A 23783-nucleotide genomic window follows, 5' to 3' on the forward strand; every position below is an offset into this window, starting at 1 on the left:
GGTTTCTTGAACCTTTGGATCCTTGAATCCGTCCCTTCAAACATAACATGACTCATGGATGTGAACCCAGAAATAGAAATAATATCAGAGTTCAACAGCTCAGGTTCACTACTTCGAAAAAAATCGTGTGTATACATCTGTCAAACATTACAATTCTTTACTACTAGGAATATCAAATCAATGCCTCTTGCATTCTTCAGAAGAAAATTGAAAACTGTGCTGGAAGTTTTTATAGCATAGACCTACAAGAATTTTATGTGATTGACTAGATCAAAACTATTTGTAGGCTAATACTACTATGTATTATCTAGTGCCTATTATTGACGTTTATAAATGCATTGTTATCAATGTATTTAATTATAAATATTCTTATTCGTATTCTTAACATGTTAGGCTGCGTACAGATTTACGCGCCGCGAACATGAACAATTCACTTTTAATCAGCTGATGCCAAGCTTTTTATATCTGTATCTTACCGTTTCTGTAAAAATACAGATATAGTCAGCTGATTGAAAGTGAATTGCTCATGTTCGCGGCGCGTATATCTGTACGCACCTTAAGATGTTAGAACAACAAACTATGAGAGCACGACAAAGTTTTTAGGTTATAAAAATGACGTCAAGCGGGTTAACTGCTTCACGATACTCTAAAACGACGGTTTCGGAATCTTTGGTCAGTTTGTGCTGGTGAAATCCGTCAGCATTCAAAACTTCTGTTCAGCCAGGAACCACAGTTTCGAGACCGGCGGTTTAAGCAACTTTGGTGAAATTGGGCCTTAGTCTGGACCCCCGACTGGATCGTCCTACAAATGAAAAATGCAGGCGAGCGAAGCGAGCCTGACGGCTAGTTTTTGAATAATTGCGCTCATAGAATTTCCACCTAGCTGTTTAGTTTACCCTGTTGTCAATATTTGCAATAGCAAAAGTCTTTGGAGTGATTTACAGCATGTAATTTGGATTTTCGTTCAATAATAATATTATTAATTCATTAGCATTTGAATAAATTCAATTTCTCAGTAATTTACATACAGAGTGGGTGAAAAGTCCGAGAACGGCTTAATATCTCATACACAAAGGTAATTTGATGGTGGGTGTGATTGGGGATCCTACTCAAATTGAAAATACTACTTTACTATGACTTTAAAAATATGGTCCACCATATTAAATGCAACTTTATTTTTTTAAATAGGAAGGTGGTCATGCGATACATGATTTCGATACAAGATTTCAAGAAAAAATGAATGGCGAAAACCGCATATCGATATCTCAAACCGTTCAGAAGATATTCACATTATTAATCAATACCACTTGTGTATTTCATTACTGATATGCATGATACTGATTAATAATGTGAATAACTTATGAACGGTTTGAGATATCGATGTGCGGTTTTCAACATTCATTTTTTCTTGAAATTTCGTATCGAAATCACGTGTCGCATGACAACCTTCCCATTTAAAAAAATAAAGTTGCATTCAATATGGCGGATCCAAGATGGCGGACCAGATTTTTGAAGTCATAGTAAAGTAGTATTTTCAATTTGAGTAGGATCCCCAATCACACCCACCATCAAATTACCTTTGTGTATGAGATATTAAGCCGTTCTCGGACTTTTCACCCACTCTGTATGTGTTATATCCTTTACTTTTCTTCCAGCCTTTTTTCTTATTTTATGCCTAAATGAATAATTAATTTATATCCTTAACTTTTTTCCAATTACCAACTATTTGCAACTTTTTACAATCATGTATTAAATTACCTACTTTTTACAATTTCAATCTACTTTCTACGCAAACAAATATGACTTCAAGAAGACTTTGTTAGGCAGGTAGATAGACTTCACAAAAACACCACTTTGTGAAAATGTAAATTCAGGTTTTAGGAATGGTAGCTTCTCACACAAATACAGACGAGAGACTATGATTTAAGTTTCTTCTAGAGTAAAATGCGTTTTATGACAACAAAATAATACGAGTACGGTACCTACTTTATTAATTGGTTGAGTTAATGAAGATACCAAGATACAAGCTTTGTAAAGACAGAGAACCATATTTTAGAAATTTCTTTATCAGAGTAATTCATCAAATGATAATACGGCAAGGTAGAACATCCAAATGGATCTCTCTGCTGCTGATAAAAGCCATATGAATAAATTAATAAAAATGGAAAATTAATAATGGATATTGAGAGACTACACAATGCAGGTATTCAACTATCACAGGGATTTTTCAAATTATTATAATTCATAAAATAGAATTATAGTACCATTTAAAATTGAAAAAATATTAAAAAACAAGAATACAAACTGTAATGTAAATTTTGTATTCTTGTTTTTTAATATTTTTCTCAACTTTAAAGGTTACTATAATTCTATTCTATAAATATAAGTAAGTAGCCCTGAATTCATACATTTTATTATAATTCAATAGCAGTCTACAATGTAGGAGATAGAAGTTCCCAAAGATGTTGTCCAAGCTCGCAAATTTGTTTTCGAATAATAAGTTAGTACATAAGGCCGCTCATACATAGTTCATACGTACTTATTATTCAAGCTAGGACATAATTTTTGGGAATTTCTACAATCTACTCATTGTATTGTATCTAATAGAATAGTGACAAGTTTTCATTGCTTGGATTCCCAACCCGACAGACAATGATAATTATTACATTGTGTTTGGAAGGAAAACACTCTATTAGTTGTAGTGTTTTGTCGTTTAGTTATATTTCACAAAAGCTGAAGTTTTGATACTCAAGTACGAATGATAATGATCACATGGCCATTGAAACTCAATTTTTGAGCATGTAGAACTAATATTATGTAAGATTAAATATTCCAATATGAAAAAACTGACAACAGTGTTGGATTTTACGATTCACATGAGTGGTATCTCAAAGATCAAGTGATTTATGACACTTTCCAAGAACTACAGTTGTTACAGAATTAGCTAAATTTGAGTACAGTACAACAGTAGATGATGTATGATATGAAGTGGTGATCATTTAAAAAGTGGAATTTTATTTTGCTGAGGGTGATGCCCGCATGAGACCTAGGCTTGATAATGAATTTGAAAACCAAGTACGAATAAAGTAAAATGAAAATGATAACTTACATTTGACATAATGCTCCTCAAATCTTGACCTCATTAATCTGTAGAATTCTATTTGTTTCTGGTAATCAGACTTTTTCCTCAAAACTTCTTCACTCAGCTGAAACAGAAGAAATTTTTAAATTACTCATCAAATTCTACAATGGATTATCAATAAGTATTAATTTGAAATCAAACCAACTACCTACTAAAGTTATATCAAAGTATAATTTTTCTGAAAATCAGGCTATTTTTAAACTAACTAGATTCAAAAACACTTGCGCTAGATACAACGATAACTTGATACAATTTTAATACTAATCATCACACACTTTCAAATTCCCATTTCTAGTCCTAATATTCCCAATAATGGTATTCTATACTTTTCCAAAGTAGCATAATTCATTATGAGAAGAGATGATGTGGTATTTCTCCATACTTGAAAGAATAAAGCTGCGTTTACACCAAAGTTATTAGCAAAGTGACTTAATCCTTATAGATTCTATTAGATTGAACATAACTTATCATACACACATGATGATCATATGTGTTTGTCAAGCTCCGTTCAATCTAATAGAATCTATCAGGATTAAGTTATTAACATTTTGTTAATAACTTTGGTGTAAACCCAGCTTAAGACTTTGATGTTATCAATAGTGATATTTAATAATTCAATTTAATGTATTAAATAATTATGGAATTGTAGAGTTTCGCTTTCTTCAAGCCATCCCCACCTCACATCCTATTATCATTTCAGTTCACTATAAAACCTTAAATGGATTCTTCCATTGCCTATCAGTACCTACTGATTAATTGGTTCCCAGTTTTATTTCTACGTTGACCTTCTTCAATCTACAGAGGATAGGAAAGGTTTCCTTCACATCTTCAATGAGAAAAAATATGAGATAGTAAAGTTCTTAATTACGGTAATTCTTCATTAATTCTGTATTTATAAAACACAAGATCTCCAATCCTTATTAATCATAATATCATACATGGCAGAAATGATCATTCACCAAGGACTCACACGAATACTACTGTAAGTTTTTTAAGAGATCAGAGACATCATTATAAATACTTTGATAAAAGGTGGTAGGACTTTCTAATTCTCATAAAGATATACCAAAGAGATCATATCACAAACATAGAACACCGATGCTATAGAAGAGTTTTTGATAGGTAGATACGCTGAACCCATTCTATACTTTGCAATGTATACTTTAATTTCTATACTTTCCCATTTTATACTTTAATTTTGATCGACTTAATTATAGTGTGGAATATCATAGGCCTAAAATAATCTGACAATTCTCACAAAGATATACCAAAGATATCATATCTCAAACATAGAACACTGAAGCTATAGAAAAGTTTTTGATAGTTAGATACGCTGTTCCCATTCTATACTTTGCAATCTAATCTGCAGTGTAGTTAATTAGTACTTTTGAAAACTGTCGGCACTATTCTCCCCGTTTCAAAGCACGAAGATTGGCATATTTGTTTCGTGAGTTTAGTCATGCTATTATTACCAACTCGAGTCCTATCTGTGCTTCGGCTATTAAGCAGCCCAACAACCACCAACTAAACAACTACCGCGAGAAGAGCAACTACAAGTTATTTCCGTACCAAACTCAGTATCTATTATTTTTCTTTGTTCCGCACAAGTTTCCGAGACCAATGCACTGTTTCAGATGATAATTTAGTCCCATGTCGAGAAAGGCTTGTTGGAAAAATAATGTATGGACAGACAGACAACAATAAAAGCAAATTGAACGAGGCCTGTTGAAAATCGGGAGAGTCCTTCAATTGAGTTTTTTCATAAAAAGTCCGTAAATTTGAATATTGAACGATGTAGACACGTTGTGAATTACCATGCTATTCAAGTTTGAGCAGCTTGTACTGAAGAATAACAGATTAAATTAAGAATGGATAAGTCAGGAAGAAGTCTATATGACAACTAAGAGTGGGAGGAAGAGACATACGAAAAATAAGAAAAAAGAGAGAATGTACGATTCAGAAAATAGAGGAGTTGACAAAAAAGGGGGAAGTGACAAAGGATGAAGAAAATGCCTAATTTGTGTAAACAATATCAATTCTTCAAAGATTTTACTTGCATACGAGAAATTATAAATACAATATAAAAACGTTTAGTACCCTTTTATTAAAAACTTTAAATATTCAAAATATTTACTTGAAAATGACCTATGGTCGAAACTAGTCGTTAAAATATTTTAAAGTTTTTGATAAAAGGGTACTAAAAGGGTTTATATTGTTTTTATTTGAATCAAGTAGCCCATATAAGCGAAGTGTTTTGTTTTTTTTTGAGAAACTATATTATACAGTGTAAATTTTGAATTTCTCAAGTTTTGAAGTGGATCAGGTTGAATATCATGTATTCCATCCAACCTTGCAAATCATCTATCACTATCACCCACCTCATTACCCACACACAAGCCTAGAATTTTAAGACACTTTTCTGCCAAATTAGCTCATGTGGACATCACCCTCATGAAAAAATCACTATCACGATATACAAAGGAGAGATACTTAAGGTGACTATGAATAGACCCAATAGATTTGAATCTCTTGAGAATTAAACTAGCTCAGGTCAAACATATATATTACAAACAAACAAATCAGCATGATAATACAGAGGAATACAGATGACTATGAATATACCCAAAAGATTTGAATCTCTTAAGAATTAAACTAGTTCAGGTCAAACATATATTAAAACAAACATATCAGTATCAAAATATACAAAGGAATACAGGTGACTATGAATAGACCCGATAGATTTGAATCTCTTGAGAATTAAACTAGTTCAGGTCAAACATATATTAAAACAAACATATCAGTATCAAAATATACAAAAGAATACAGGTGACTATGAGTGGATCCGAGAGATTTAGCCATTTAGCGGCAATAGCTTGATGACGAAGAACCACCGCTGACTATGGCACAAATTCCTGGCAACCCATCATGAAGAAAAGTTGTGCCATTAAATTGCCGCCTGTTTATGAATCGTTGATCTTGGCCGCAGACCTGTCGTGATGGTCACATTCACTTTAAACTGTCAGCATAGGTTGAATGGGAGGCAATAATGTTATATGTGAGGAATACTGACAACTTGGAAGTGACCATCCTCACATGGCTTCAAAACCAAACAAGCTGTTAGGAATCCAAAGAGAAGAAAAACCCGTCCCACAAGATGTGGGTTAATAGTTCACACATATGTCCAACGGTCAGCATATTATCCAAATTTTTCGACCCAATTCTTTTATCTCTTCCAATGCTATTTAACATCCACCATCAAAATAATACTTATTATCAAACACAACTTGCTTCCAAGTAGTGAAGATCTGTAAATGCAAACCGGTTGAGTCGTTGACCCGCATAGGGAAAAAGCATACGGCAAATATACAAAATTATCTTAACGATAATGCATAAAACCTGCATAGTACTGGTAACATGTTCCAGGTTGATTTTATTACTTCTGTCTGCCGTAATCGCCATGAACCTGCACTATCGTTCAAGTTCAATGTGCTCTATCATAAATTACGCATTATTATGGCCTAATATGCATCTTAAATTCAAATTGAATGGCTGTTCAAATGCTCCAGACTTTGATTATTCTTTCAGCAATGATTCTAATAGTAATTCTTATAGTGATTCTAATAGTGATTCTTAATAGTGATTCTTATAGTGATTCTAATACTATGAATGTACAAACTATTGGTGCAAAGTCGCTTGTCCCTCACTACAGAGTCCCTACAAGAAGGTCCCTAGCTTGAGATATATTTTTTTGGCCGAGACCGACACTCTATCGGTCCCGTCTGCCGAAAAAGCAGTCGTTAGGTCATGTCAGATCAGTTGAGACCTGAAAACTCTGACACCAGAGCTGAGCCAACCAGGTCACTCGATATTATTATTATATTGTGGCCATTCAAAAAATATAATATAAGAACACTATTACAAGATAGATTCCCTTCATTGATTGCTTTACTTCTGGACATAAAACCAATGTTTTCTAATATTTTTAGATGATACCAAAAATAGTCTTTTAAATTATTGTGGAATTGAACTGACCATACCTGAAAAAATATTACAAGGGTCGATAATAGGGTGAAATCAAATATATTAGCGGCTGGTTGAACATTGATTTCAAGTGGTCTAGAATTTACAAAAGTACGAAGAAGGCGCGCATCCTAACTGGCTATCATTTCAGAGCGCGCCTTCTTTGTACCTCACTGATTTATCCTTCTGACAGCTTGACAGAACTTCTGTATGCGCGCCTTCTTCGTTCTCCCGGAGCTTACACTGAACCACAAAGGATAAACAATGTTCTCTCTTCTGTGGTAGAGCCTTATAGGAACTGAATAATAACAATCAGTTTCTCTGAGATTGAACCTGAAAGCAGCTTCAAAAATATTCATATGACACTCTATTAATTGAGGAATTGTAAATGACTGGTGCTTGAAAGAATGAAGGAAATTGTGCATTATAATGTCTTCTAAATAAGACTAATTATTATAAAGTACAAATAAATTATCGATGTATTTTTATCACGCCATTACTTGACAAATCAATCACCAGTTAACAGAACACAGCAACTTCTAATTGGGCCTGATTGACTAACTATAAATTACTACAATAATTAGGCTGCCTATTACTGAATATTCCAAATACCACAAATAAAAACAATCATCTATTCCAAGTGAAAGGCTAACTATCAAACGAGCATCATTCCTTATGCATAACATCAATGCTTTTCCGTTTGACTAATGTTGACCGTTTTAAGTGAATCTCGCTATAATCACTTCAATTTGGATTCCTCCAGTGCAGCCTCGAATAACAACACGTGCTTCGTGCTTAGGAAACCACTTAAATGCACTTGTTAGAGTCAATTTATTCTCCTGTCTATGATCACTTAAGTGAGTATGTGCACTCAACGAGTGGCTACTTTTGGGTTGATCCACGTAAACCAGTAGTGGCCACTCACGTGATCAAATAATGACCAACAGAAGAAGAGAAATGGCGGCTATTATCGTCCTTTCTGCAATAATAAGTGCATCCTGGGAGGTGGAGATCAATGGTCATTTTCACTACGTGAGGTAAACTCAACAAACTATTTAGAAATGTTAACTCTCTGTAATACTACCGGTACATTAGTACCCAAGTTTCTATTCTCAACATACTGCAGTTAGCAATTCATATGGATGGTTCATCAATTTATCATTATGGGTAGAGTATAAATTTTTATTTGTCTGATCTCTGTGTATTTGACTTGATGAGGTCTTACTCGGACATCAATGCTATCTATGTACTACTGTACATACAATAGTTACTTATCGACAGACTTTTATGTAGGTAAAGTGGCTGACCAGACTAACTACATCACATTAGATTAAACTGGAAATCCGTCAACTTATCTTCCAATCAACTAACTACAAGAATATTCTATCAACTCCTGTTGAATAGAGAGTTAGCCTACAAAGTACAACCCAATAGGAATAGGGGAAAAAGAGAAGCAATTGATAGGAATAAAGTTAACATTGTTACCGTCTGATGGAAGTTATATCACTAGGGTTTTAAGGAGGGACAAATTGAGAATTCTAGATACTTAAGTCATTACCCTACGTCACACAATACATAAATAACAGAACTCACAGTAATGTGAAATGAACAATAAATAATTCTAAGTTTTGAACTGTCACACTGAAGATGACACCATAGGTGTTGAAACATATTTGTAGCTTTTTAATAAATTCGTGATATTTTTAGACAACATTCTAGTGTTTCATTATGGATAAAAATCACTATATCTCACCGAAAACAGTTTCTGAAGTGGAATAAACTGTACAAGAGCAATGTCCTACGAAAAAGCTCCAGATTTGCTTTCATTTTCAATACAATTTCCATTCTTCTAATCTGTACAGTAGTTTCAATTCTTGAACAAAAACCGCGTTGATCCTGGCTGACGTCACAGCAAAACATTGATGCACGTTATTATTATGACAGTGGGTCAGGTCATTACCACTATCCTGTTCCTTCTTCCCATACTTCATACTTATGATAATTCACTTTCAACTGTCAGCATACCTTATAGATAACATGAATGCTCCCCGTTCAACCAACACTGATTTGAATCTCACAATTCCAACGTTCCACTTTCTTCAACACACGCAATCTCAGCTCACACACAGACGCACATGCACGCGTCATGACGTCACAACAACAGTCACGGTCAGACGAGACAGAGAGCGACAACAGTCACGCTCGTGCACGTGTATGAGCGTGCTATATGGTTAGATTCAGTACAATCTGTCAGCATTCCTTACGGATAAGATCAATGTTTCTCGTTCACCTAATGCTGACTGGTGGATCTTACTGGAGACAATTTTGTTCCAGTGTTGAGTTTGCTGGACCGTGAAAACACCACTTGAAAATGAGTCTCGCTTGTTACCTACCGATTGTTGGGTGTTCGCTATATAGGTATATCTTCTTCTGTTTACAGTAGTTATAAGCCTTCATATACAGATGTAGGTTTACAGTAGTATCGTAGACCTTTATATAAATATATAGGTGTTCTAATCCTCTGTATTTATAGATACCGATTTAATAAAATATAGATATAATGATTCTGGATGAAGGATGGAGGTGTATGAGAAGAATAAAGGACAATCATTTATATTTGGAGTAGAGCAACAATACTATTTCAGATATACAGGTGTCTGTATATCTGACTAAGATACATAGATATATAGGTGTCTGGGAAAGAATATAGGTGAGATACACGGATAGAACCTATTATAGTTACTTCAAGCTGTCAGCATTTCATGAATGGGAATTATTGATAAAATTTATCTGGAATTCTGACAGTATAAAGTGAATTTCACTTGAGCTGAAGAGTTCTACATTTCAGAATGAGATTAGAATAGACCTGTAGCTTGTATCCCAAACAGACCCCGCTAACAGGACACCCGCTGAGAAGATAGCTTCAGTCATTTTGAGTGTCAGTTTTTCTTACCACAAAAAAGGATGATATATTTTGAGCTTTTGAATAGCTCCGAAGAATATAGAAGAGTGCAGTTCTGTGTGGGAAACTGGGTATGTTGAGGAAGAGGAGTTCTAGTTAGGGTGGGGTTGGGGTTGGGGGAAACATGTTTTGTCAATAAACTGAATTTTGTAAACAAACAGAAGTGTGAGAAAATGAAGCTTGAGTTTGAGACAGATTAATGAAATAGATGGTTTGTCGATAACATTTCGGAAACTAGCATTATCGTATATACCAGGGAAACTATTCTATATATGATGATGGTTTCTTGATCCATTCCGAGCTGCGATGTTCACTTTTTTATGTATTTTAAATAGCTGTAACTATACATGAACTAAGTATCCATACTCTAATTTTTCATATATCCAATAAAAACTGCAATCAATTTCGTAATCCATTAAGATAAATAAACTCAATAAATATGTTTTCGACTGTAGATGACCTGAGAGCAATGATAAAGGCATTAATCAGAATCTCGCTATTAAAGGATTGATAATTGAATGACTAGATTAATAACACCATTATATCTAGACGGAAAAAAGAATATAGGTACATTAACTGTAATTTTCAGTTTTAATAGTGATCTCATCTAAAGATTTATAAGCAAGTATGTCTTATATCTGTACAACCGTAACCCAGTCGTCGTTGAATGATTCTGCTTATTAACAAACCTCTACAGTCTAGAATGTCTAGAGCATCTCCACACTTCACCAACAGAGCTAACTCATTAAAGTTACTCACTTCACTTTTATTAATGCCTCACTCAACGGTCAATATTTTTTACTTTTTGGAACACTTATTATCTTGTTGTAATTTATTATTGGGTGGTAGAAAAGTGGAACTGAAGTATTTTCTAATAGGAATAATAGAACTAATGGGAGGCCTTATTCACAGCACATTTATTTCACTGATGACAACGAACTGTACTAAATTTTAACAAATTGATTGTCAAATCGGAGCTAGCACACCCACGTCAGGAATTACAAAAATACTATTATTCTCTTTGTCTCCATTTCTCATTCGAATTCATTTCTTCTTGATGTATCATCTTCTGTCCTGTCATCTCTCTCCTGATATATTTTCACTCAATCCCTAATTCAGCTCCTTTTTTTAAAATATTCGTTCAATATTTTCTTCTTTTTTTCGATGCAACCTCCCTTCTTCATTCCAACCTGCCTTTTCTTTCCTCTTTATCGTCATCTTCTTTTCGCGCGTCTCTTCTCTTTTTTCTTTGCCTTCTCCACCTTATCCACCTCATTCTCCTTCTTCCCTCGTCTTCTTCTGCTACTCCTATAGTGAGGTCCACGTTATAACGGCAGTGTTTGTATAGCAGTGGCATTGCTATCCTTGTCTATCATTCAACAAAGCTGATAGCGCTATCTCTTTCTCGCTTTGCTCTGTTGCCAGATCGTCTTTTAACAATGTAGAATTAATAATTAATTGAAAAATATTTCATCATTCATTATGAAATTATTGAAAAATATAATTTTATGCTTAATAAAATATAATTGTTTATTTTAAACGAGAATGAACAGTTCAAATCAAATCAAGTTTTATTCAATGATATCCCTTACATGACAAATTCCATTATACAAATGATATTACAGATCATTGAATACAATACTGTTCGCTTAGGAAAAATCTTGTCAGCAAACAGGAGTGAAATACATTCAGAACTGAACTAAAAATGCTTATCTATAAACTCAAATGAAAATACTTATCTTAATTGAATTTAATTATCTTAATATTCATCCCACTTTTTTATAAAGTTTCACTTCTATTCTTAGTTTGTAATGATGCACTCACCTATGTAAATTAAATACAACTTGTACATCATATTTGAATTATGTAAATCCTTTCAATCTTTCATTCTCTAATTTTCATCCTGCACCATTTTCAGTACTCTGTCTTCTATTCCTTCCACAATTTTCCTCAGATGTCACTCCATCTCTTCTACATTCTTCCATTCTTTTCTACTATACTTTGTCTTGTACTCTTATACTGTACATTCTTTCATTATTATACTCTGTGTCTCTTGCTTTCTCCTCCAGTTTTTACTCAGTTCAATTGTGACTCACTTTTCCTTACACTCTCTTCTCTTCTTCCATCATCCGTTCCTTTTTTCTTTCCTCTCTAATGCCATCTTCTTCGGTTGTTCCTTCTTTCCATTCCCCTATTCCATGTCCTTCTCACATTCGAGCAATGAGCTAATGCGTAACAAAAGAAATTCCAAAGCGATTGCTCTTGTCAAATTGTATCCCACCTACAGTGTGATTCATTTTAGACTGTCAGCATTACTAGCACTAACGCTTCTCAGTCAACCAATGCTGAGCTGAGAGTTTATTAGAGTTCAGTCCTGAAGGTTCGTTCATTTTGTCTCAACCGCAGCAGTAACAAGATATGAAGGACAGACACTCTCAGATGACGGCTTTTTACCTTCAACCCCACCCCTCCTCCTACACCACCAGAACCCCCTAATCGACAGCGGCACTCGAAGAAAAATGAAAACAAAATTAATAAGAGCGAGAAAAAGTGAAGGAACAAGACGGGTTTCAAAAATGTACGACACCGTCTCGACAATGAAAGAATATGCATCATAAATATTCAGCCGTAATATGTTTCAACATTTTTATACTTCAATTCGGACAGAGTGACATTGGAATGTCGACTTCACCTAACCGCGATTATGTTCTGTTCCAGGGCCACCTCTAACATCCGTAACCGTACGTCAAACGTCTACAACGCACTCTCAGTAATCCTCATAAACGAATTTAATGCTTCCCATCTAACAAATTCTGACAGGTTGTTCTGAATCATATTGAAGTTTGTAATGAGTTTCATTTCAATCTGACAGCATTCCTTGTAAACAAATACAATGCTTCCCATTTAATTAATGCTGACAGTTTGAAGGGAGTAAGACTCCCAGTAATGTGAATAAAACGCGTCGGTAGTTGAGGCTATTTCACGCTAGATATACGTATGCCAATCACACTGCCACATACATCATGTATATTATTAAGAGAGTGGAGGAGTGAGCGTCTTTACAAGAAACAACATGGAGATGAATTACTCATCATAGAAACGTGTGAATACTTTGAAAATTGAGACGTTATCTTTTTTTGCTGAGTATGATACCCATGTTTATGCGTGGATAGTAGTACTGTAATGTAATGGATTACTCAATGTAATATAGTGTAATATAAAGGTGCGTACAGATTTACGCGCCGCGAACATGAGCAATTCACTTTTAATCAGCTGATGCCAAGCTTTTTATATCTGTATCTTACCGTTTCTGTAAAAATACAAATATAGTCAGCTGATTAAAAGTGAATTGCTCATGTTCGTGGCGCGTATATCTGTACGCACCTTAATGTATTGAATTACAATGCAATTCAATACATTACATTGTAATAGTAGTGGATAGTGGTGTGGTGTAGTAGTGGATAGTGGATAGTAAAATTTGCAAAAATTGAATATTTTAATAATAAGTTTGAATTGAACAAAGGTAACACAAAAAAGACATGGGAAAATATTAGAGAAATTTTAGAAATAGAAAAAAACTCAAAGATAGAACTAAAAATAGATGCTGAAATATTTAATGATTATTTTGTAAATGTTGGGAAAAAATATGCAGAAGCACTAGATAACAATAGAAATACATCTCCCCTACGATCATCATCCATACCTCCTGTAAATAGTCTCTATCTACATCCAACAAATGCTGTTGAAATTTCACTCACGATAAATTCCCTAAAAAATGATGCTTCACTGGAGAGGATAAATTCACTGGTCGCTGCCTGAAACAGATCTCCCCTTATATTGCTGGCCCACTTGAAATAATAATAAATAGATGCTTCAGTGAGGGTTACTTTCCAAAACGTTTTAAAATAGCCAAAATGATATTAATCCATAAAATAGGCGATAAGACCAATCCAGCAAATTATAGACCAATTAGCCTACTTAGCAATTTTGCTAAAATAATAGAAAGACTTATTAAAAAGAGATTGGTTGACTTCCTAAATAAAAATAATTTAATTGCAAAAAATCAGTATGGTTTCCAGTCTGGTAAATCAACCAAAGATGCTGTTATGGTATTGATTGATTCAGTTAACAGGAATTTCAATAAGAACATTAAAACACTGGCTGTTTTCCTAGACTTGGCCAAAGCTTTTGATACCATACCTCATTTGACATTGATAGATAAGCTCAATGGATGTGGTATCCGTGGAGTGGCAAAAAAGTTGATTACCAGCTATCTGCAGGATAGATCACAAACTATGACCTTTAACAATAAAACTGATACAAGAATTCTAACAAGTTTTGGTCTTCCTCAAGGAACGGTCTTATCGCCAATATTATTCTTGATTTATTTGAATGATCTTCTCAAATTAAATATCCCGAATTCCACCAAGATATCTTTTGCTGATGATACAGTATTGTTATTTACTGGATCATCATGGAGAGAGGCATATGAAAACGCAAATGAAGGATTAAGCATTGCTAAGCGATGGTTTGATGAGCAAACTCTCACATTAAATTCAAATAAGACAAAATTTATTGCTTTTACTCCAACAAAAACTGGTGAACCACCTATTGAATTAGATATAAAAATTCACAACCATGACTCTCATATCGTCTCTAGACCCAATAATTGTATCTGTGGAACAATCGAAAAAGTCAATTTTCTAAAATATCTTGGAATAATAGTTGACAGTCACTTGAAATGGAACTTTCATGTACAACACATAATATCTAAATTAAAATACCTAATATACATTTTCTATAAAATTAATACTCTAAAGGATATCAGAATCATAAGAACCATATATCATGCATACGCTCACTCCTTGTTCCAATATGGAATAGAATTATGGGGGGGAACCTTTGACACACACTTTAATAGAATATTTACCCTGCAAAAGCATTTAATTAGAGCCGCTCTAAAACGGCCTAGACTGTATCCAAGCAGGAATTTGTTTGTTGAATTTGGGGTTCCAACGCTACGACAGGTCTTTGTAGGAAAATCATTACACATGCCAATAGAAATAAGCAGCATCTTACTTTGAATACACATTTACACAACCTTCGTCCGTCTGTACTCAATCCTTATACTCGAAACTTTACGAGATTAACTATAAATAAACATCAATTCACATACTTCATGGAATACTTTGCTAATATAGTCCCATATCACTTTATAAACAATAGAATAACAAAAAAACTAAGTAGTGAAATAGAAGAGTGGGTAAAATCTAGAGTTTATTTTAAGATAAGTGTATGAAATGATAATTTTGTAATAACTATAAGATCATAGTGTATAATACGTCTGTTATAGTACGTTTTTCTTGATTCTCTACTATGGATATTATAGTATATATCCACTTTTAGTCTTGATTAATGTTAGGCTATAATATTTGTAATTTTCAATCGCACTCACTGCTGGCGAACAAGTTCCACTTATGCCGGTAGTGCCTTTTATATAAATTCACTTATTTATAATATTACTTATAGTATCTATCATATTTTTAATGTAAGTACTGATTGTAAAATGTTATGGCAAATAAATTTCAAATTTAGTACTGAATGTAATGGATTACTCAATATAATATAGTGTAATGTAAGGTATTACAATTTACTATAATGGATATACTGTAATGCGATTTATCATTGTAGGAACGAGTAGAGTTGGGAAAATTGAGACATTGGACTTTTTGTTTAGGATGTTGCCCACACAAGCTTCTAGCTTTAGTAATGTGTGGATGATTATGAAAGATAGAAAGACCTAAATGCGGTGTTCAAACCACCAGAAAACTATTTTTGATTCATAGAAGGGCTGACACACAAGTGTTCACACAAGTGAAGTGTTCCCGGCCACCGAGATTTAATTTTCACTCTGAATGTTTGCTTTAGAGTTTTAATAGTCCCTTTATAATTGACTATATTTTTATGATACTGCAAGCTGTATGTGTATAATATGCAGGGACTAGTATGGGATAAATTGTTTATGAGATGGTAGGTGGACAAAACATTCAAAGCAAACGTGGGTAAACTAGCTTTCCTACTTCTCCACAAAGAGAATAATCATGAGTATGAAATTTATTTAGAGCTTGGAATTTTAAACAATAGTTTTCAATTAATTGTATGTTCTGAACTTGACATGACATAAATAATGTACATTATCCATTTTGTAATACTTGACTTAACTGTATAGGATTCTGAGTGGAATCAGTTCAACAATAAATTCTCAAAACAATTTAAAATTTAAACATTATTCTTTCAAAAACAGAGAATAACGTGGAAACAGTAGTTGATATTTTTGATAACATTATCACAATACTCCAGTAATTGTACAATTTAAATTTTAAACATCATTCTTTCTTCAACAGTCAATCTTATAGAAACAGTATTTGAAATTTCGACAACGTTATCGCAATACTCCATTGATTTCCTTTCAGTGATTATACGAATCCTCATGCGCCAATTTCCAGATAACATCCAATTCAGCGAAACTGCACTGGTGTAATTCACGCAGATTTCAAGAGCAGAACCGAAGCAGCAACGCCTGCTTTGTTATCGTGAAAGGCGTTGGCGTTCTCCACAATATGCACTCCAGAATTTAAATTGTGTTGGAGGAATTAATTTTATAGCTCATAGTGCAACAGAACAGACAGAAGGTGGTCTGCTGGTCTGCTCGTGCAGTGAGAGAAAGATATGAGAAGAAAAGAGAAAGAAATAATGACAGCCAGAGAAATAAATGAGAAGAAAAGAGAAAGAAATGAAGTGCTGCTATTTGCAAGAAAAATATAAGCATAAGTAACTTTGGTCGAGACTGGAAATGAATGTAGGCGAACTACAGTGAAATTCTCTTCATACTGTCAGCATGTGTTATCAATAACACCGACACTCCCCATTCAACGAATACTGACAGAAGTGAATCTGACCATACCACTACACAATGAAAAGGTTATGATGCTTGTTGGTGTGTGTGAGTGTGCGTGTGTGGGTCAAGTACCCAGGTGACCTTTGACTTCTGCTATCTCACTTCTTTCCAGAGGAGGGGCACTTCCAGTACTCGTTCTTGTCTGTGCTTTTTTTTTAATTAGTTTTACATATTTTTGTTTTCTAGTGCTTGTGAGTTCTTAACAGCTAGAGGTAAAGAAATGACTGAATTGATAAGATCATGTATTTCAATTCAATTTATGTTGGTGAATGTTAGTTCTTCATTTTATCATAATGTTTTGCTGTTGTGATCCGGAGTTTTATCGATTGCAAAAATTAAATATTGATGAAATGTTCCAATCAGAACCAAAATAGAATTGATCGGAAAAGTAATAGAACAAGTGAAAATTTTCAACTATCTTGTTAATGATATAACATAATATGTTATACATATCTGTATCATTATTATGATAGAGTTATTGATGTGTACAATAAAATTTCAAAGTTTCAGAAAATATTTGGCACTATACATCAAAGCCTCAAAAGTAAAATAAGACAAGAGACGAGAATAACGTTCTATAATACTTTTGCAGTTCCAACTCTCCTATATGGAAGTGAGAATTGGATTCACACACGTAGAATGGACAGTCAAATTCAAGCTGCAGAAATGAGGTTTCTAAGGAGTGTATTTGGCTGCACTAGAGTTAATAGAATCAGAAATACTGATAAAAGACAGGTTCTATCGGTTGCTCCTCTGCATGAAAGAATTATACAAAATAGACGCAACTGGTGCAGTCATTTGGATAGAATGCCACCTGGAAGAATGCCCCTTCAAGTCCAAAACTATAGACCTACTAGAAAAAGAGATGTACGGAGGCCAAGAAAGAGATGGGTACCGGAACAGGTTAGTTGATAAACCTAATCCCTGAAGGGAAGATGATGAATATTTTAAATTAATAAATTTAAAACGATTCAATTAATTGTTTAATTAATATTATGAAATGGTGTGTACTGAGATAAAATGAAGGCCTTCAGGAACACCTATAGGTATCTAATCATAGCCTAGTCATATGAATCTATTTTTTAGCATACCGAGCTATCCAACCCATCCCATCAAAACATAACTTTGTACATCTTTCCATAGTTCAATTCCCTACCATTATTTAGTATGATTTGAGTTCATTATCTACTTTTTTACACTTCTTCCCATAGTTCAGTTTCCTACCTTTATTTAGTTTGATAGTTAATTATGAACTTTTTACACATATTTTAATAGTTCAGTTCCCCATTCTATATTTTTCTTCTCTGAGTTATTATTTTGAACATACGACAACCCACTCATTGCTCATTGTTCGGTACTCTGCACTTTTGGTCTAATGACCACGAAAAAGTTTGACAATGAACGAGAAAGTGGGCGTTGGAGAAAGAGAGAAAGAAATAGATTCAGACAGAAACTTCATTATGAATGGGAGAGAGAGGCTTCACAGAGAAAAGTCTTCAATGAAGTATAGTGCGCATGTGTAACATGGATGAAACAGTGAAAGGAAGAGAGAAAGGAGAGAGTAAGAGGCGCGAAAGTAAAACAGAAACAAGTGAGAATGAAGGAGAATGTGCTGAGAAATGATAAAATGAGAGTAGGATAATTATGTAAATGTTAGGAAGAAAATGAGTTTGGACAATGAGTCGGAAATGAATATTGATTCAAAGCCCACTTGTTAGTTTTTAACAAACTTTGCCTTATTCAAATGTGGTCTTCATTATACAGTATTATGGTTCTCTCTTTGAAGAAAAATTGAAAAAATAAGTACGTACTGTAACGAGTAATGTAATGTTTTTTGTAAAGTAATTCTGATTTATTCAGGTGAGCATGATAAACAAGTACGATCTTTAACACAAAAATATCATCATCATATCCATTCTTTAACCACCAATTATTTCTTTCTAAGCCAAATACAGTATTAGTGAAATTACCGTACTGATCTTTTATTATGTTGATACTGAGATTATTTAATCTTTTGTAGTAGATATTGGAACTTAGAACATGTAGTAGGTTACTGAAGCCTATTTTTGCATAGCTTCAATCATTAAAATATGACACCAATACAATATGACAGCAATATTTTCCTATGTAGGTACATCATAATTATACAGTGTTCTGAAAAAAGGTGCCCATACGTCAGGGCTTGATTCCTCACATTAAAATAAGGAAAAAGCTCCAATCAACATAGGTTCAAAAATGCTTGGTTACCAAGTTATACAGGGTGAAATATTTCGTATGAATTTCAGTTAAATATACACAAAATCTGTTAAGCTCTCTTTTCATGCGTTTTGTATGTATTTAAGGATTATTTTTTTAAAGGTTGCGTTTGTCTTTTATAGATTTATTTTACATTTTTCTTTTCGAAATTAAATGTTTTACAAGTTCTGAGAGAAAATATTCTTTGTTTATTGTACATTTAACATAGTAAATCAGTTTCAAACCTTAGAGGAACTTGTTTTTCGGGACAAAGTTTCGCGTATTTCGTCACATATCTTAAAAATTTCTGCAGCTACAGGTCTAGAAACCTGTTTCAATTTTCCAGTTCACTTTACATGAAGTACACTAAATTGTACATCTTAATCAAAAGCCAACAAAATAATACCCGTAGGGCTTCGTTTCAGCAGGGGAACTGAAATTCAAACGAAATCTTTTACCCTGTATAACTTGGTAACTAAGTATTTTCTGACCTATGTTAATTAGAACTTTTTTCTTCTTTCAATGTGAGGAATCACGCCCTGACTTATGGGCACCTTCTTCAGAACACACTGTAAACGAAACAGCAATTCCATAATCGTAATAATTATCATTGAAAATGAATGGACATTCAATCTGTAACATCAGGAAGACCTACATCACATATAACAAATTTACCACATGCAATTTACTATAACTCATTGCAGATTATTATAACGGTGAATATTATAAGAGAGAATAATATTGCAGCATATATGTAGTCTATTGCAATGAATGCATGTGTAGAGGTGATTCAAAAGAAATGGCAAAGTGTGAATACACGATCAATAATTTGAATACTGCAACACACCAGCTTACAAATGATACATAAAACTCTACACGGAAGATCTAATGACCCAAACAAGCGAACCTGAACTTGAAAACTGTTACCAGACGGGTGGCTCGCTCGCAAACATGTGCGTGCGTGTGTTGTATCAAAGTTTATTCATGTGTGTGTATGTGAGAGAGATAACTTGAACACTAATGTGATGGAACAGCTAAAGTTGTTTGAAAACCAGTTGGGTTTCAAGAAGGTGAAGGATCCCGTTTCCATTCTAATAATCAAACACAACAAATCTGTTCCGAATCTGTTCTGCAGTTTCTCAGGAGCACATTTGTTTTTTCGCGTTCGTTTTTTGGAATGTCAACCAGAATTTGAGAGATTATCAAAAAATGTAACAGTGCATCCAGAATTGAAAGCCTTGTTCTTATGGAAGGTGTGAATAAATATTACATTACAATAAATATTGTACCTCAGGGGCGTATATAAGGGTGGGCCCAGGGAGACGAGCTCAGCCCCCCCCCCAAAAAAAATAATGAATATGAAGAAAAATCCGTACAGTAATTACAGAATAAAGTACAGTAATCTGAATTGTTGGCGGCCTGACGGTAAAGTAAAAAGGGCGTTCACCGCAAATAACCCTCCGAATGAGCAGCAAAACTGATATTAAGTATCATGGGGTGTTACTTAAAATCACTTATTAACCTTGGCCCCTCCCAAAAATGCATTCTATATACGCCATTGTTATACCTTTATGTTGATGAACCTTCATTTTATTGAGTTCAACTGGAAATTTCCACTAGATTACGACTGCTTAGAAAATTGTGCTATACTACTCTATTTACAGTTTCTCACATCATAACACAAAATTTGAATATTGATTATTTAATATTTAGAGCAAATTTGTAACTATATTATAGAGAGAATTCATTTTAAAGAGATAAATCATGACAAAATCTTGAAAATATAAATATTTCAAAAATCTGAGGGTGCACAAACCTTGACCTTGATTACGACTCTATAATATGTTCATGATTATGTAACATTTAAAACGGGTGATGAGATCCCCAAGAAGGAAACAATTGTCTTGAACTTGATAGTACTGTACTATCAATTATCACTCATGATACTGTAACTAGAAGACAATAAATTCTTCTTCTTCACACGATATTCAGAAGATACTTCAAAGCACTCGAAATATTATTACCATTTAACTCATGTGCAATTAAACTTATCAATTATTACAAAAGACGATCCTGGACTAAGACTAAGTAAACAGATCTGTGATAATACTTTAGATGTGTGATTATCACAGGTTAGATGATAATACTTTCTGGAAATCTATGGGAGTTGATCAATGCATCTATCTACATTCGACTGAATCACTGTCAATGTTGTAGAACCGTTCCATAATAAATATAAATACACAAATATGTTGACAAATTCTACCGTTTTATAAAAATATATTTGTGTTTTTATTTCATTGCATCTACATTTATAATGTACATCCTCATCTCATGCAGAGTATAGAAATCTCTCCAAACTTCATGAACTAAAATAACACTACTTCTCACCTCCTCACATAAACCAAAGCAATTTTTCAAACTATCAATACCGAAATATCACTGAGAAGGAGCAAAAATTAATTTATACGACCTTGAATGAACGGCAGTTAACAAACTACTTCTGAACCAGAAACTATGATTCGATTAACATTATTATAGACATTTCCTTTTCAAGTAGGCATGCACTTTATTCCACACGCAACCATATATAATTTTAGTAGAACGGTATAGATATAGAGTTAGCTAATTGGAAGCGTCAGGTGTTTTTTTCACTAGGCCGACTTCCATTCAGATCAACTCTTCCGTAAATGCTAATGAACTATATGAAGAATCTGTTTCGATCTACGATCCAGTTTCCACTTCATTATCTTACTTTTGTGAGATTCACTTTGAAATGCCAGCATTGACCGAATGAGAAGCATGGATATCCTTTATGAGCTATTCTGATATCTCTCACTAAATCTCATCAAAGGAGTTTCTAATCCCATTATCTCAGTCGAAGGCCTAGATACATCAATTTTCAAATGCCTACAATTATTCCAAAAGCACCAATCAATTATTTTTCACACATGTCAAAACTATTTCTACTACTGGATTCGATATACTCTTTTTTCTATTTCCTGATCAAGGAATTTATCATCAGAGTGCCTGTATGTTTCATTGGTCAAAAAACCGAATAGTTAATACTTGTTTTACATTTCCGTTACAAACAACACGTGATGTAAACATGGGCAGAAAATAATAATCTAAGAACGTGTTTAACTGAATGATTATATTCCGATACATGATAATTAATCAGAAGATTACGGAAACATAGATTCCAGAAAGATTAAATAGAATCAAACTACACTGTGAGAATCCATCAAAAATTGTATAGTATCTTGTATCCTATGTGCATCAGAAGTCATCATAAACATTTGAGTGATAGTATTCATTATTGAATGAGTCATGATCTGTTTATCTCCCATGTCAAAAGTTTTATATATTCCATTATATGCCAAAAGCAGTACAACATCCTAAAACATGTTCACCCTATAATACCAGGCTAACCAAGGAATGACAGCCGTATTGAATTTCAAGAATGATTACATCACCAACTCGAACTGTAGCTTTCACCTGCCAAATACTCAATAATGAGAATTCTCCGAAAATATATATCCTCCTGGAACTGAATTACATAATAACCTTGATTTTTAGCAACCAGGTTGGTGTGTGTGTGTTCTCAATTAACACCAGTCAATAGTAATCTTATACGATTCTAGTGTTCAGTGGTATCACGTGATATTTTAATGTACGATTGACACTGACCACCCAATCGCGTTCAAGATCTAGGTCCATGTCACAAACATAGCCTTGGGGAAAATACTGCATGCGATCAATAATTATTATAACACATTGACAAATTATACGGCACATTGACACAAATGAACGCATTGGAGTTTTTAAACATTTACTGAGCATTCTGGTAAATCTTCAGATCTTTAGGAATACTGTACTGAAAGATTGATCATTCTAATGGCCGTTTTCAAAATTTCCGATTTATTTCCGACACGACACACAGAATGTTCTCCGAATGGCTGATCCTCACTAACAGCTGATTCTTAGCCAATCGGAGGACTTTCTGGATGTCGTGGCTAGAAATCGATAAATGTGAAAACGCCCAATCTGGTAATCGTTATCAGCAACAAACTGGGTTGCAATTGAGATAAGTCTCAAACTTCTCAAAAAAACTGAATATAGGATTAAACATATCATGGTGACGTGCAAATTAAAAATTTGTGAGTTGGAATATGTACTGAAATCACAGTTGGCTACTTACATTTTTAGCTCTATGATAATAAAGGACTTATTCCGATGTAAATGCAAATTCCTCTTACCTGTGAAAATAGAAAAATCATAGATAAAAACAATATCCTTCGATGAGTGTACATGAAGCACTAGTAAATAATTAGCCTATTAGTATGATTATAACATAAGTCAAAAATTAAATAATCAATTCAACATGCATTTAAGGAATGATAGAGATTATATGTTCTGGGCCAGTCATTTTGGAATTTTATGCGAAATTGTTCATTAAAAATATT

The 23783-nt window shown here is 33.7% G+C and overlaps 1 protein-coding gene across 6 annotated transcripts in view; it reads right to left on the reverse strand.

The window, feature by feature from the left end:
* The window catches only part of LOC111064144 (tyrosine-protein kinase Fer), a 97312-nt gene that overhangs the window by 23964 nt on the left and 49565 nt on the right, over nt 1-23783 (reverse strand). For all 6 annotated transcript variants that reach the window (XM_022351826.2, XM_022351825.2, XM_022351824.2 and 3 more), the window contains one exon: nt 3110-3206. In XM_022351826.2, coding sequence (XP_022207518.2) covers nt 3110-3206 — 97 coding nt within the window. The remainder of the gene's footprint in view (nt 1-3109; nt 3207-23783) is intronic.

This window comes from Nilaparvata lugens, chromosome 8, assembly GCF_014356525.2.
Source record: "Nilaparvata lugens isolate BPH chromosome 8, ASM1435652v1, whole genome shotgun sequence".
Classification (NCBI taxonomy): domain Eukaryota; kingdom Metazoa; phylum Arthropoda; class Insecta; order Hemiptera; family Delphacidae; genus Nilaparvata; species Nilaparvata lugens.